The sequence below is a fragment of the Leptonychotes weddellii genome, chromosome 5 (assembly GCF_054177405.1).
Source record: "Leptonychotes weddellii isolate Sample4059 chromosome 5, ASM5417740v2, whole genome shotgun sequence".
Classification (NCBI taxonomy): Eukaryota; Metazoa; Chordata; class Mammalia; order Carnivora; family Phocidae; genus Leptonychotes; species Leptonychotes weddellii.
This window is the reverse complement of record NC_138373.1, coordinates 127,397,487-127,415,365: the sequence shown is the minus strand read 5'-3', so window position 1 is coordinate 127,415,365 and position 17,879 is coordinate 127,397,487. Positions and strand designations below refer to the sequence as shown.

General features: G+C 35.9%; 1 protein-coding gene across 1 annotated transcript in view; it reads right to left on the bottom strand.

Annotated features, from left to right (window-relative positions):
- TMTC2 (transmembrane O-mannosyltransferase targeting cadherins 2) overlaps positions 1–17,879 on the bottom strand; it is a 341,011-nt gene that overhangs the window by 77,776 nt on the left and 245,356 nt on the right. The window contains exons 5-7 of the mRNA XM_081822153.1: positions 14,830–14,915; positions 14,142–14,326; positions 12,319–12,397 (exon numbers count right to left, since the gene is read on the bottom strand). Coding sequence (XP_081678279.1) covers positions 12,319–12,397; positions 14,142–14,326; positions 14,830–14,915 — 350 coding nt within the window. The remainder of the gene's footprint in view (positions 1–12,318; positions 12,398–14,141; positions 14,327–14,829; positions 14,916–17,879) is intronic.

Sequence of the window (17,879 nt, the reverse complement as noted above, 5' to 3'; positions counted from 1 at the left end):
AATCTGTGTTTAAAAAGGTAATTTCAGGGGTGCCTGGGTGGCTCCATCAGTTAAGCAACTGCCTTCGGCTCAGGTCATGATCCAGGGGTCCTGGGATGGACCCCCTGCTCAGCCGACCAAAATACTGTACCAATTTCACTTCCACAGTATTATATAAGGAGAACAAATTTTCCAAGTGCTCAGCAAAATTACATTGTAATATTCTTATAAATGTCCATTTGAAAAAGAAAAAAAAGCCATCATTTCAATTTTCCTACTTTAATTCTTAATGAAAATTCATATATTTTTACAAATTTTTTCACAAATTCTTACCCATGAATTTTTTATTTGCAGGTCATTGTTTGATGGGTTTGGTGTTTTTTTTTTTTTTATATTTTAAGCCATTTGTCAACTAAGATATATACCTTTCCCTTCTGATATGCAAAAGATGGTTTAAATGGTTTTTCATGTCAGACTACTTTAACTTTTATTTATGCAAATTAGGTTGACTTTTCCTTTGTAGTTTTGTCACTGCCATTTATGCATAAAAAATTCTTCTTTATCAGAGGGACATATATTCTAATTATATAGTTTTATTATTGATAAGTTAGCTACTTATTCCATATGAAATACATTTGCCATATAATGTGAGACACGGGTCTAATTTTATTTTTTCTAAACATCATTTAATCAATTGTCCCCGATCAACTTTTGTAAGAACTCCTTTTCCTCACCAACATTTAATTTCACATTTATTACCTACAAAAAAAAAATTGTAAACTCTGATCTGTGTGTAGTGTATACAACACTGCTCTAACTACTGTAGGTTTTTCTAATATTTTAATATTGAGTACAGCATGTCTCTCCCATTATTTTTCTCTAACCCTTCTTGGCTCTATTTTCCTGTTAAGTCTACCAAATAAACTTTAGAATCATTTTGTCAAATTTTTAGTAAAATTCTTTCTGAAATGTTTATTGCTATTGAATTATAACTCATGAATCAACTTAAAAGGGAAATTTTTTTAGAAAATTGAGTTTCCCAATCCCAGATTAGTACTCAGTTATTCATGTATTCAAGCCCCCTTTCCTTTTTTTATATACCTATCTTACCAATTGTAATATTCCTGATCTCAAACTAGGGAGATGTGTAGAGCCAGACACAAAACCATTTATCTCTTTATCTGTCCTCCAACCTAAGTTCAGAAGCCTCTAGCTCCAAGGAGTCTTGATAAATATCTGATAAATAATTGATCATATTATGTACCAACTTAAGATTTAGATGTATTTTTACCAAGTATGTCACTGAAGAGAAATTTCCAAGTAATTCCTTTTTCTAGAATCTGTGGTCTGACAGAACCATATGACATCAGGAGCCTATTACATCAAGAGTTTAACTTGCTGTGATTTTAATTCTCACTTTTTACTTCACTGTGTTGGCATTAACATAGAAACCTTAGGGAGTCTGGCCTTTTTTTTATTTATATATGTTATAAACTTGCTATAACTATAGGCTGTCAAATTTTGTGAATCTCTTATATTTCCATCCTAATCCTTTTCTCCGCCTGATCTTATCTTTGTAAAATAACACAGTCCAGTTGCCTTAGATACATTAGTTCTGATGGGAAATGCTCAGTAGCTACTGTACAGAGCAGGAAAAGATAAAGAAATTAAAGTAGTTACAGAAATTAGAGGCTGTTTTGTATCTGACATCAGATTTCAACAATTATCACTTCTTCCACTGGGGTGGAAGGATTAGAAGTAAAATGAAATATGAGTCTTAAATTAAGGAGGGTTATGAAAAGATCCAACATGTTAACGCTTCACCAAGTCCTACTGCATCAAACTTAAGAAGAAACCTGGAAACCAGAAAGGGTAGTTATAAGCTAAAAAAAGAAATGGAAGGGAAAAAACTGAAAACGCATCTCATTAAGTAAAAAAACTAATCATCAAGGAGGAGTTCAAACTTCCGTGAAAGTTAAAAAGGTTCCTAATTTCCAGCGTAAGGTTAGATACAGGAAACATCTGATATGCCATCAAAATTTAACTTGCAAAACAGCCGGGAACCTGTATCAATATTTCTCCACATGCAACTGGGGATCCTGGAGTTGTTCAGGCTAATCAATTCCCTTTATGTTTTCAAGGAAATAAATCACTAAAAATAATTAATCAACAAAAATTGGGGCCAATCCTTTTAAATGCTCAGAATTTTCCAAAATGCAGAAAATGAGACTGTGTGTGTTTTCACGTGCTGGTTGGTGGAGGTGATGATCCTCTCCTCAAAAATACAACACTGTCCTCAAGAGAACTACAATGGAGTGAATAAAATGGCTTAATACAACTGAAACAATTAGGGAACACTAGAAATATAGGAAGTACAAAACTGGGTTTTAAAAACCAAAGTTTACATTGGAAAAAAGAAAAAAGAACGAATAAATGTACTAGCCTGTAAAGAATTAATGAAAATAATGGTATTCAAAGAAATAAGACTTGAGGGGCGCCTGGGTGGCTCAGTTGGTTAAGCGACTGCCTTCGGCTCAGGTCATGATCCCAGGGTCCTGGGATCGAGCCCCGCGTCGGGCTCCCTGCTCCGCGGGAAGCATGCTTCTCCCTCTCCCACTCCCCCTGCTTGTGTTCCCTCTCTCGCTCTCTCTCTGTCAATTAAATAAATAAATAAAATCTTAAAAAAAAAAAAGAAATAAGACTTGAATATTTGCAGGAAGATGTCAGAAGAGTATAATAAAAGCATTTTCAGTTTTATATATAACTTCTTGGGAATATATTTCATATGTATTTCTGGATCAAGCAATATGTCTCTATAATACATAATGAATAATTTAATCTATACTATCCTTTTTATATGAATATTACTCGCTAAGATATATCAGGTATTTAAAAATTCACCCTACTTGTAATGATTACTTGAAAGTAACAGTTCCAAAACTCCATGCCTATAAGTAACATGTTGGCAAAAAAGACTTGTAATCTGGAAGAAAACTTTGCATGCTTTTTTTTAATTCTTTATTCAATTTGAGTATAACAATAGCTTCTATCAGTCTAGATAAAATTAAAACTAAATAATAGCTCATTTGGGAAGTTAAATGATTGATTCTTATGTAGAAAAGTCTTTCCTTACCTATTAGGAAAAACAGATACAAATACATACACAGCAAAGTACATACAATTAGTAATGTACTTAATTTTATTTATTTTTTAAGTGTATTTATTTTTTAAATTTTAATCTGTACACCCAACGTAGGGCTCAAACTCACAACCCTGAGACTACTAGTCATATGCTCTTCCGACTAAGGCAGCCAGGCACCCCAAGTAATATGTTTAATTTTAAACTTTATTTGTATTACTTGATTATTCTAAATACATGCAACTTATAGTTTCCTTGACATTGATTTTCCAAACTGTGTCCTTTATAACAAGATTTTCTTCTTACTCAGGATTATATCCATTTCATCTAAATGTTATCAAAATTGGCATCTTTTAAGAATGCCAGATTTTGAAATCTAGTTAATTTCCCAGGTACAATATAACAACACCTCAATTTTTTTTTTTAAGATTTTATTTATTTATTTGACAGAGACATAGAGAAAGAGCAAAGATAGGCAGAGCGGCAGGCAGAGGGAGAGGGAGAAGCAGGCCCCCCTCTGAGCAAGGAGCCTGATGCAGGGCTCAATCCCAGGACCCTGGGATCGTGGCCTGAGCCGAAGGCAGCCGCTTAAATGACTTAGCCACCCACGTGCCCCAACATCACCTCAGTTTTTTAAAGAATAATCCAATCCATATTTACTGCTGAGTAGAAGATTCACTTCATGGACATTGCCCAATAAAAGAGTAAAATGTATACTTTTTTTCTCATTTCTACTGAGCATCAGAAAACATTTTTTTTCAAGCAGAAATAGTGAAACTCTGGAAATCAGAGAATAAGGATATAATTAGATATTAACTTGAGTGTATTCATTTCCTTATAACTCAATTTAAAAATAAAGTTTTGAAACTTCAATCTTTTCTTTTACCACTAAACTGGCAAAAGTATGAATTAATGTAACAGGTGGGCTCATGTGGTTTTAATAGCAATGAAATATAATCAACTGTCTCATATCATATTTCCAGGAAAGCAAGTGACATCTAGACCAAGCATGATTCTTAGCAACCCTACTATTGGCATGAAAGTGTTCAAACTCCCCATAGGGACCATATATCTTCTGGTCCTGCATCTAATTGAAACTTTAAACAAAATATATTACCTATTTAATGCAGCTGAACTAGATGCTGGCCTCTGTAGTGTATAGACTAATGCCTTGCAAATTAATGTCTGTAACCATAGCACATAATGTAGAATCTGTACCAAGAGTGAATGGTAAAAAGAAGAAAATTAAACCACTGCAGTTTTATAATGTAAAATGAACTTTGAGGAGAAAATTTTATAGATTTTGAACATAAATTTTATGTATTTATTCTTTTTAATACACAGTCAAAAGTTCATGATTTCCTTATCTTGTTGGCTCCACATCTTACCAAGTGAACTTCTAAAATCTCTCACATTTACATTTCACTTTCTTGGACTGGTGGACTACACACCTAACACTGATCTCCTGGTCTTGTCCTTTCTGATAATTAAAAAAATCAAAGTGCAATAAATAGATTTATCTTAAAAACTAGAAGTCTGTAATCTTTTTGGAGGTACATAGATCAATGGCTAATCCGATTATATGGTCATACTCTTATTTGTAGGGCTGACTCACTAATTTTCAAGAGTGCCGGTGGAAGCAATCATAGGAAAATCACCAGAACTCAAAACAGGGGAAGCAGATGGTATAAAAAGCTTAACACTACCAGAGTGTTAATGCTTCCACACTTGAAGGATGTGAAGTTCAAATCTGACACCGTTGAAAACCATCTCCTTCACCGTCAGCATGCTAAATGCCTTGAGCAATCCACTTAAGAACAGCCAGTCACAGAAGAAACATTAAGCATATGAACCATCATGTCAAAAATTTATTCTGAATATCTTGATTCTAAATGAATTCTAAAACAAGGTGAAGTACACACACACACACACACACACACACGTGTTAGAATAATCCAGCAAAAATAATTCATTTAAAAAAAAAAACTTAGCCATACAGAAGGCTGAGAGAAAAACAGAAATCATTTACAGCCATTCTACCAACTGAATTCAGCATAGATTGTACATTATTTCAAGTAGACTTAGGGTAAGTTTTCAAGAAAGAATTTTTGCATTTTGTTTTCAGGAGGTATATCTGACATTTTGTGTGTTAGTTCTTACCTAAGAGTAAGGAATCTAAAGATCACTAGTAGCCATTTATGACACTTGACTCTTTTATTCCACAAGTCTCTTTCTTAAAAATACAATTCTAAAATTTGGACCAGCTTTTTAATCCAAAAATTACTCTAACAAATTCATTGTGCTTCCATTCACTGTTTTTTTCCTCCATTCTCTCTACTGGCTCAATAAATTTAAGGAAATCTCTCATAATTAAAGAGCCAGGGTTTTTAAAACAAAACTGAAAATTAAATAGAAAAATTCCTCCCTTATTAGAGAATATGAGGAGAAAACATCTTTTCAACTTCAAACCTATGCAAGTAAAAGATTTGTTAGTTGCAGGCTGATGGAGAAAAATATATTTTTTATCACTGAGCAGGGATTTTATAAGTATAGGGATGTGTATTTAAAAAAACTAGAAGTTTTCAGGAATAAGAGAATGAAAATGGTAAGATCAACATAAAGACCAGTAAGGCCAAAAACAGCAATGGATCATTATCATGCCATTCCCTTGGAAGAAAAATACAATCTTTCTCTAACATAAAAAGCATGTTACCCACTGTAAACACATGTTTTTTTAAAGAACAGGAAATTATAAAATATGTATGCAAATTGTGAAAACTAGTGTCACATTAGAAATAAAAAAAGAGGTTTTTTCTATTTGGTTGGTTTGGTCCAGACAACATAGGACAGCCTACAGTTATAGACAAAATATTCTCGAGGTTAGAGTGATATAATTTTCCATCTTATTTATAGGCATTTACATATTAAGGAAAGGTACTGAAGAGCTCCAGACCAACTATGAAATCATCTAGAAAGTTCCATGAGAACAGGAACCATAGGGGCTATTTCCATTTCATACCACTACCACCTCTGTAACCTCCACCTAGCACTTGTGACTTAAAACATTTTTTTTTTTTTTTGTACACAGAGGTTATTCTAAACATAGTGATTATACAATGCAATGACAAGGCAGTAACTCTAGATTCTCTCTTACTCCAGGCAACACATTATGCCCTTTTGTTCTCAAGATATATTACCAAGATGAAATGGCTTAAATTGCTTATATAATTACCTCAACAATTACTCTGCATTGAGAAAGCCAAGTAATTTCATTTTAAATAGTAAATAGGCTTAAAATGACCTTTGGGATTGGAAGGGCTTAAACTGATAAAGGTAATTGAAAGTCACAGCCTAATTTAGTTTTCCATAATCTCAGGAATATTCAAAAGCAATGTTTTTGTATATATAATAAGGGAAATAAACAATTATAGAGAAATAAAAGGGGAAAATTGAAGGTGGTTAAAAATTATCCTACATTAAAAAAAATTTTCAATATCCTGCATATTTCATTTTTGTAGTTTTTCTGATTTTTAGTAAAAATGAAGAGGTTTTTTAATATATATTTGAACAAGGAATAAGACATATACATCTATATCTACATCTACAGATATTTTGCTGATTTTTAAATAGGTAAATAAAAGCTATATTGACATAGTAAATAACATACCAATTTCAGTAACACACAAGGGCTAAATAAAAAAAGCATTTGAATCTAAATCAGGAGATTACCCTTCTAGGGTGCTGGCCTGGCTCAGTCGGTACAGCAGGCAACTCTTAATCTCGGGGTTGTGAGTGTGAGCTCCACGGAGGATACAGAGATCATTTAAAAATTTAAAAAATCTTAGCAGCGCCTGGGTGGCTCAGTTGGTTAAGCACCTGCCTTTGGCTCAGGTCAGGATCCCAGGGTCCTGAGTTCGAGCCCCACATCAGGCTCCCTGCTCAGCGGGGAGCCTGCTTCTCCCTCTCTTCCCCACTCGTGCTCTCTCTAGCTATCTCTGTCTCTCTCCCTCTCAAATAAATAAATAAAATCTTTAAAAAGAAAAAAATTTAAAATCTTAAAAAAAAAAAGGAAACTACTCTTTGGGTTTCAACACAAACTATAATCCTAAAAAGATCAGCTCAACTCTTTAATTACTACTTTAATTTCTACTTTGTAAAGTAAAAGAGATTATATTAGGAGGAATTTTTAAGATAAGAATCTTCCACCTCTAACATTCTACGATCTTAAAAGACAACTATACGGGGCGCCTGGGTGGCTCAGTCGGTTGGGTGGCTGCCTTCGGCTCAGGTCATGATCCCAGGGTCCTGGGATCGAGCCCCGCATCGGGCTCCCTGCTCAGCAGAGAGCCTGCTTCTCCCTTTCCCTCTGCCTGCCGCTCTGCCTACTTGTGCTCTCTAACTCTCTGTTAAAATACAACTATAATTTGAGGAGAGGACAAACCGAGATTCAATCAAGGCCTACAATAGATGTCAGAATAAAGAAAAATTTTGACTAAGTCTAGAGGAAAAAATATGTCTTGACAGGAAAAGGAGAAGAAACTCTAACCTAAATATGACAATTTTAATTTAGAGGGTGTACTCTATTACTGGAATTAAGTTAATTGGGCATTAGCTGAGTATGCTGTCTCACTTTTGGTTAGCATAGCTAATGCTAAAAGAAGGATTTTGATTGTGGTTGCTGAAAGACAAAGGAAAATGGACTTCAAGAGAATAGACAGAAATTGTAGACAGGACAGAACTAAACACAATCCCGTTGAATGTCCGTGACCGCAAGGCCACCATAATGACAAAATCTTATCTATAAAGAAATCATACTTACTTTGGTAAATACAGAAAGAACTGACAGAATACAACCAAAGATACAAAAATACAAACCCCCAACAAACTTTTGGGGTTTACAGGTCTCAGAAAGGACAGTGACTACAATGGAAGGTAATATTATGAAACACCCACCAGGTTGGGCATTTGGTCAAATATGCTGTACTTTCACTATCTAAATCAATCCTCAAACTGATGCTACTATTATGCCCATCTTATAGATGGGGAAACTGAGGCTTCAGTTAAGTATTTTGCTCAAAGTCACTTAGCTTAAGTGTCAAAGCCATAGTGTGAACCTCTCTGACTTCACACTATAGTGAATCCCCATTTAACCCAAGCTACTGTCTCAAGAGGAAACTGAGGCCCTCAGAAATAAAGTCTTAACTGGCTAGGAGCAATTTTAACCATTATTTGTGATGTTGTCTCTTAATATCTCATGTATTCAAATACTTTGCTAATTACAAAAGCCACCTAGGTGAAAGTTTATTTATTTATAAAAGAATACTTAGTATCTGCTTTATGGTCCTATGAAATCAAAGAGAATAATGAAAATATATTTTCAATAGTTTTTTTTTAAGTTTACTTAGGAATTGGAACAAAAAAATAAGTCTTAGAATAAAATATAGAAAAAATTGAGTTGGGAAGCAAATTAATCAAACTTGCTATTTTCTGTTAATACAGAAATGGGAAAATATGGTCATTTGGTGCTCAGGATAAGTCGACCAGTGGCATATAGCATACAGAACAGAAGTTTCTTGTAAAAGGTTCAAAGGACGGGAAAATGCAAAGGACCAGAAAGTTTCCTTTTGTTTTTTTAAAAAAGCAACTGCAATGAATTGAGTTATTACACTAAAAAGAACATTCAAATATAGTTGTATTTTTTCACACATACTCCTTTATTTCTCCTAACCTCCAAATACACTAGAAAATAGGATGCGGGGGCGCCTGGGTGGCTCAGTCGTTAAATGTCTGCCTTTGGCTCAGGTCATGATCCCAGGGTCCTGGGATCGAGTCCCACATCGGGCTCCCTGCTCAGCAGGAAGCCTGCTTCTCCCTTTCCACTCCCCCTGCTTGTGTTCCCTCTCTCGCTGTATGTCTCTCTGTCAAATAAATAAATAAAATCTTCGGAAAAAAAAAAGAAAGAAAAGAAAACAGGGTGGAAGAAGGATAATGTTTTTATGTATAAACACAAGTGCTGGGTGGGGGTGGGGTTCTTGAAAGTGTCACTGAATGAGCCCTGAGAAAAATGAATACTTACAGGCTGAATCTAGCCAGACATTATAATCCATCACTGATCCCTAAAGGGCACTAATAATATGTAAATGTGTGAATTAGAAGACACATTCAAGGCTGCTGATAAACTTGATAGGATAATCAGCACAGGCTGACAGACTAATGAAACTGATGAACTGATAGGGCAGCTTATCTCCTGGGCCATTTTTCCTCTTGTCAAATGGAGGCTAATCAAAATGTATTAGGAGTTAAAGCAAATACTCAGAGGATTTCACCCATTTGATTAGGAGGTGAACTCACTCTGAGAAAATTACAGTTTCGCGAACAGTTGAAACTACGAAAACTGCTCAGCTGATAGACCCTCACCTAAAATTAAACAGAAGGCAGCTACCATAATTATGGAAGAAACCTGGAATTTTAAATTATATGGGGATTCTCCCCTCACAAATTGTTAGAGTGCTTTTCAGAGTCTGGGCAAAATGACCTCTTTCGATAATGAAAAATAAGACAAAGGACTAAGCAATAACCCCAGGGACACACTTATCTTTTGCTGCCGGTGTGTGCTCAGCATCTGTGTAACCATATGAGAGACAGATCCCAAGGTACCGGCTGAATTTTCAATCAAATTTATTTGCATAAAATAACTGAATGAATTTTCTGAAATCACTAACTATAGTGAGTACCACACTTCCTATTAACAATAAAGATGTTGGGCGCCTGGGTGGCTCAGTTGGTTAAGCGACTGCCTTCGGCTCAGGTCGTGATCCTGGAGTCCCGGGATCGAGTCCCGCATCGGGCTACCTGCTCAGCGGGGGGTCTGCTTCTCCCTCTGACCCTCTTCCCTCTCGTGCTCTCTGTCTCTCATTCTCTCTCTCTCAAATAAATAAATAAAATCTTAAAAAAAAAAACAAAAAACAATAAAGATGCCATATGCAGTCTGTTGCCAAGGAGCTGAGTCCTCTCCTCATTTAAAGGACATCTTATTTGATAATTCAGGAAAATTGAGAAGGCCTTCCCATGCATTCGCCTTAAAAATAAAATCATAAATGAAAACCATTGTGCCTTAGAGAAAGCTGGAGAAAACAATCCTTCTAATAATCATTTTGACATGAATAACTATACTGCATTAATACAGAAAAGTTAATTCAACTGACAAATCTAGACCCTAGACACAAAGCTTTATGGACACATATATGGGTGGATAGATTGATGGTAAAATTCTGGAGAGTGAAAGCTACTGCTTTAATTCTTAAGAGCGTGATGGCAAAAAGTACACTTAATGAAGCTAGATTTTTACCTTTTAGTAATTTTACCAAAGAGAAAAGAAACCGCAACTAAAAATACCCTAGGGGCCCTCTTTTACATGAGTATTAAATCACTCCACTGCTGCATAGGCTAACCCCGGGTGGGATTCCCTGACACATGAAATGAAAATATTGACCTCTGCCAAATTATGTTTGTTTTTTTTTTTTTCTATTTACTGACCTGTGCCTCATTCTATCTCTAAACTATTTCTAATTTTTTTTTTTTTTTTTCTCATTTAGGAAAAAGAGGAAGCGAGTGTGTTTGCTAGCCATATATTTTCTAGTTTGAACGGTCTGGGATTTTTTGGGTGTGCTCAAGCCAAACAGCTACTATCAAATTTCTCAAATCAGAGCATATAGAAGTATCAAATAATCCTAAAGATTATATACTCTCATTTATTTCATATGCAGAAAAATAGTAAACAACTTAACGAACTTTCATGAGAAAGGAAAATCTGAGTTTGCGATCTGTGCTTTGGAGAACAATATTTGATTTGAAGACAAAGGCAACTTTTTTTCCCTCTCCTTTATCTGGCAATAGCAAAGCTAGTCAATCAGCAGGGCATCTTAAACTGTAGGGATTTTTTTCCAAGAGTCATACCATATACTAAATAGGTACTAAATAGGGAGTTTTCAGTGGTGTCTACTATCAAATAGATATGGTAACAATTTACTGTAAGGCAGTCACAGATCAATCATAGATGATAGGTAGGTTATTCTATTAGAAATTCTAGTTCCTGACCTCTTGCATCTAGAAAAATCCATGTCCTAACTTACATACTTTGACTAATAAGACAACTGAACTAATTATTCAATGTAGAAAAGGAATGATGTACTGTTCTTACTCTAAAATAATACTTGGAAAAACCTATTGTGATCCAAAACCTTATCAATGAAAACCACACAAGTTGGTTCAGTGATTCTCATCTTTTTTTTTTTTTGAATTTTTTTTTATTATGTTACGTTAATCACCATACATTACATCATTAGTTTTTGATGTAGTGTTCCATGATTCGTTGTTTGCGTATAACAGTGCTCCATTCAGTACGTGCCCTCTTTAATACCCATCACCAGGCTAACCCATCCCCCCACCCCCTCCCCTCTAGAACCCTCAGTTTGTTTCTCAGAGTCCATAGTCTCTCATGGTTCATCTCCCCCTCTGATTCCGCCCCCCTTCATTTTTCCCTTCCTGCTATCTTCTTTTTTTTTTTTTTTTAACATATAATGTATTATTTGTTTCAGAGGTACAGGTCTGTGATTCAACAGTCTTACACAGTTATAAGCACAAAAATCATGACTCTCTATATCACGCCATGTATATTTGGGGGAATCTTCTGATTAAGAAAATAATATGATCAAATATTATCATGAATTTGATAAACCATTAAGCTATAAATCTTTATTCACCATTTTCAATCTCTAGAGTCTAGCTAATATTCAAAACCCAAAAGGGATTGAGAGTACCTTGCAACAACAACTCTGGGATCTGGCCAATTTGTTAAAATTTATTTTATGTTAATGCATTTATTTGCTCTTGTTAGAATAAGTGTGCTTTGTCGGGGTGTCTGAGTGGTCAGTCAGTAGAACATGCTACTCTTGATCTCTGGGTCATGAGTTTGAGCCCCAAACCGGGGGTAGAGTTTACTTAAAAAAAAAAAAAAAAAAAAAGAATAAGTGTGTTTTGTGAAAATTTGAATGTATATCACCTTAACTGTGAATAAGTTGTATGTGTGTGTGTGTATGAGGATTAATGATATGATTTATTAGAATTCTATTTAACAGAAGCACAGATTTTAATTTCTTTTAATTTCTGAAATGTGAGTTAAAATACTACATTTTACTCACCCATCATGTTGTACAAGCTCTGTGGAGCAAACTGCCTTGGCATTTTCTGAATTGCTTCCTTGTATACACTAAGGGCGTCCTATTTCAGGAAACAAAGAAGAGACAAAGTACACAGATATTCACTACAAATAAAATAGTAACATCCTTCCAAAATCAAAACCTTCCCTTGCTATTTCTAAATGGTTCATTAGAGAAAAATAATTGAGCTGGCTTTTGATATCATTCTACCTCAATTTCATAAATGAAAATATTCAACCCAGTAAGTGAAGAAGGCTATATAAAAATTTAGTTTAACAAGCACTCAAATGTTCCCAAGGCTCATTTATTTATTTATTTATTTATTAAAGATTTATTTATTTGACACAGAGAGAGAGACAGCTAGAGAGGAAACACAAGCAGGGGGAGTGGAAGAGGGAGAAGCAGGCTCCTGGCTGAGCAGGGAGCCCAATGCGGGGCTCGATCCCAGGACCCTGGGATCATGACCTGAGCCAAAGGCAGAGACGCTTAACGACTGAGCCACCCAGGCGCCCCGAGGCTCATTTATTTTTAAGATAAATTTTCCAGTTCACATAGATGATTCAGTTAAAAAAAAAAACAACTACTAAAATTCACACGTGGAAGTTACCCATAATCATCTAAAATCTATAGTTACTTCAAGCCAGGCAACCAAGTAGGATCTAAACAAAATAGCAACTAACAAATCTTCTGGCTACTGAGATCCACTGAGATTATGAAATGCAATTTATTTTTAAAAATTATATCTTTATCTTTATATTGCAGTCTTTTTTTTTTTTTTAAAGATTTTATTTATTTATTTGAGAGAGAGAGAGAGTGAGAGAGCACAAGAGGGGGGAGCGGGAGAGGGAGAAGCAGACTCCCCGCCGAGCAGGGAGCCCGATGCGGGACTCAATCCTGGGACTCCAGGATCATGACCTGAGCCGAAGGCAGTTGCTTAACCAACTGAGCCACCCAGGTGCCCTATATTGCAGTCTTAATACATGGAGTAAGAATATGGGTTTGAGAGGAGGGAGAGGGAAGGAGGAGCAACATTAAATGTGAGAGAAGAAACTGATGCAGGCATGCTTCTTGTGAGAGAAAGGGTACACACCCCTCCCAGCTTCCTGTACAAGATACCATCTCCTTTACTCTTCCTCTCACCCCAATTAAAAAAATAAATTTTCTGGGGCGCCTGGGTGGCTCAGTCGGCTAAGCGACTGCCTTCGGCTCAGGTCATGATCCTGGAGTCTCGGGATCGAGTCCCGCATCGGGCTCCCTGCTCAGCTGGGGGTCTGCTTCTCCTTCTGACCCTCCCCCCTCTCATGCTCTCTCTATCTCATTCTCTCTCTCAAATAAATAAATAAAATCTTTAAAAAAATAAATAAATAAATTTTCTTTTTATTACTATTGTAAAAAGAATTAAAATAAATGGGTAGGATTAGCACCAAATCACTTCCTTAATACCCAGAATATAAACAATGTATTTTTTAAACCTCAAATGCTGCATATAAGATAATAATAATAATGTATCTTGGATCATAAAATCAAAGAGACTAATAAGCAAATAAGCTTGAGACACAATGCATGTTATTTCCCTTTTTAGAAGAGTTACAAGTGCTCTGAGAAATGCACAGCAAAGAAATCTTAAGTTTTGTTTAGCAGAGGTTCTTTTCCAAATGAGTTTCACCATAAAACTCTCTGAATAAAAACTCATATTAACTTCTGAAGTGATCATAGTGTCCCTGCAATGAGATCTCAGGGTGGAAAACATGGAGATTCAAATCAAGAACACGAGGGAAGGAAAAAGGCCGGGGCCTGGGCCTGACCTTATAGTGTCCCTGTTCATGATAGAGTTTGCCCAGGTTATAGAGACAGCTGGTAACTGAGCTCTTATGTGCATGAGGGTCCTTTAGGTTTTCATCAGGGATCTCAGAACACTTGAGGAACGTGCGTCGGGCTTCTTCTGTCTTCCCCTGGTTCATGAGAATAATACCGGTGTTTAAATACGCAGCTGGGGGGAAAAAGAAAATGGGAAATATAGATGTGAGAAGATGATATACACTATGACAACAATAAAGTTATCTTTACTCCAATTTAGTTTCTATGGATTAGTTTTGATTTTATTAGAAAACCAAGAAATAAATACTTAGGGAACAAATATATATGGGAACAACAATGCAGTAGGAGTAGAGGTGTCAATAAAAAATATATGGATATGGATATGGATAAAAAATATATGGATATGCCCTCGAAGAGCTCAAAATATTTTGAGCTTAAACTCTAGATGCATAAGAGCTGCATTTACCTTAATATATTAAAAAATGATAAATGGTTATCGAAACATGATTAAATGGAGAGAGATGTAATTGTTAGAGGCTCATAATCGGATTGGTAAGTCTTCAGAAATAGAAATAGCATGTTTTTTTCTCTCTGAGGCTGTAAGTCACCAAGATAATTTTCGTGGATAAAGAAGAAAAAAAAGGGGTGTTTTCAAAGAACTTGAATATTACTTACAAGCCAGGGTAGGCCTGCTTCCAATCGCCAGTTTGTAATAATGTAATGCTTCTGCAAACCTGCTGTTCTCCTGTAGAAGTAACCCTCTGCATGAGGAAAATAGAAATTTGAAGAAGGACTGTATTACTATCCATAAAACCACAAATTTGTACTTTATATTTCAAAAATAAAAATGGTTAAAGGGGCTGTAAAAATGCTGACCTGGTACTATAAAAATAAATTCTTAATAGAAGGAAATGATTCCTCAGGAGAGAAAATACTGGAGAGGTATCAGCTACATTTACATTGCATTAGAAAGTATTAAGAAGTATTTTCAAAGAGCCCTTTACCCCCAGTGAACTTTTTCCTTTCCAGCAGTTTTTCTCTCCCACTGAAATGACAAACCACCTGGATTTTGTCTTAGAGCATGCACAGTTTTTCATCAGTTCAGAAAGGAAACTTGTCTAAGGCAGTGATATATATATAAATATATATACACACACACATATACATATATATTTAAACATGAGAACAAGAGGTGCCTCTCTCACTAACCATATTACTGGGGAAATATTTGTCCATGACTGCCTGAAAGGCAAAAGGTAATCTGGGTCAACAGGATAGAGTCAGAATTTAATCAGATGGCATAAAGGAACAGAAACCAAAGACTGAAGGTTATCCACGTTGTTATTTCCTTATTTTCTGGATTTGGTCAAATAAGTTTGAATTGCAGGACACTGAGCAAATCTCACGTCACTGTTAAGAGACATGTTTTGGACTATTGACCCTCAGGCCCCACGGGCCTCCTGAGGAAGCTCGTTAGCCACTGGCCACGTGGATTACCCATCATTCCAGACCCTACCCTCATGACTTCAATCAGAATCAATTATAGTCATATCTATGAAAATACAGTGTCAGAGGGCTGGACTAAGTTCAAAAAGCTCTCTCAGATACTTTTTGGCCTATGCCTAGTCTCTTATAATCAGCGAGTATCTTATAGACATTTGGCACCTCTATCAGGCCTGAGTACTGCTCTTATCAACCTCAAACTGCAGAGTCCACTTGCCAGCAGCTGAGGCCTTTGCAAAATGAGCAGGCTACTGATAAAAACACATCATTTTGCAGAATATTTTTAAAAACATTCAGCTTACTATTTAATGGGCAGCACTGAAAACATATCTGAAGAAAATCATTTCAAAATTAAAGTTTGCTCACTCGTATCATTAGCAATGATTAACCTCAGTTTTCTTTTTTTCTTTCTTTCTTTTTTCTTTCTCCTTTGGGGGGTGGAGGTGGTGGGCAGAGAGAATCTTGCGCAGGCCCCATGCCCAGCTTGTGAGCCTGATACGGGGCTCGATCCCACAACCCTGAGATCGTGACCTGAGCCAAAATCCAGAGTCGGACACTTAACCGACTGAGGCACCCAGGCACCCTAAACTCACTAATTCTAATATTTGTTTAAAAGTCATCTGAATAGATCAAACCATTCCAAAGCACATTAACATCACTTATGTAGATACCTAAATGTACATTTCTATAGAAAGTTTTGAGCAACAATTTGATCATGAATTTGATACGCTTTGCTGTTGAGTATACTTTTTAGCTGCTAGAAACAAAGTTTCCTACAGTACTCAAGAGTTTGTGAATATGTTCAATTGCCTTTAAAAGCAGGTATGGTTTCACTTATTTATGGAACATAAGGAATAGCATGGAGGACATTAGGAGAATGAAGGGAAAAATGACGGAGAGGGGAATCAGAGAGGGGAGACGAACCATGAGAGACTATGGACTCAGGGAAACAAACTGAGGGTTTTAGAGGGAAGGGGGGTAGGGGGATGGGTTAGCCCGGTGATGGGTATTAAGGAGGGAACTCATTGCATGGAGCACTCATATGCAAACAATGAATCATGGATCACTACATCAAAAACTAACGATGTACTGTATGCTGACTAACATAACATAATAAAAAAAAAAGTAGAAGGAACAACATGTTCAAAAAAAAAGAGAAAAAAAGGCATGTATATACCTGAAACTAATATCACTTTATGTCAACTACACTTCAATAATAATAAAAAAAAGTTCAATGTAACAAAGGGAGGCTATATTCTTTGTAAAGACCTGAGTCTCTTCTTAAAAAAAAAAAAAAAAGGTGAAACTGTTAAAGAGAAAGAACACTTACATGCTTTCCAAAAAAGGAGTATTTTTCTTTACAATAATAATTTTATTGACAAAACACCGGATTTCCAGTTAACAAAGCTCATATGCATCATCTCATTTCAGAAACTTATCTACCACCTTAATTGCCTTTATCACTTTCCTTTGAGATTCAGATAGCAAGGTCCTTCTCCTCTGATACAGGGCTGATGGTACCAGAGGAGAAATAAGATCAAGATATTTAATCCTATTTTTTCTACCTTCTTTAGGAATGAAAATCCTTCCATGAGCCCTTCTTTATCTAGTATCTCCAATCTCTTGTCCATTACAGTTTCCTTTGCCTTAAAAATACAAAAAATGTCCCTCTTAGCACAGAAAAGACTCTACAACCTTTATTCTTTCCTGTCTCCACCTCTAACTACTGTTTATTATTGTTCTCATCAGACTCAGATTTCCTTTCGGAATGATCTATAGTGTAAATGCCCAATGACTCAAATCCCATTTACGCCCTAAATCCAGTTAAGGCTCTAATTATCAAACCCCGCAAAAAGTGTGCTTTTATGAATGGCCCACCCGACTATAGTACTTGTAACACTGTAACTCCTTCTTTCCTGGAACTGTTATGTCTTCTGCTTCCTGGAGACCAGTCTCCCCTAGTTCTTTTGACCTGGGACCATCCTACAGACTAAAAAAGGTGTCTCTTGAAGAGCATTCCTTTAAAAGAAGTTGGTGCTTCAGAGGACTTTGTCTTTCTTCTCTTTTCTTTACAAATAGTCTCTGTATGACATCATGCATAACATGTAGCTCGTGTATAGACTGTTCTCAATTCTGAAGGAATGATTGCTCTCCTGACATCCAGATCTATTTTTGACAGCTTACTGAGCTGCATCAATCTCAGTGCTCACTGGAATTTCAAA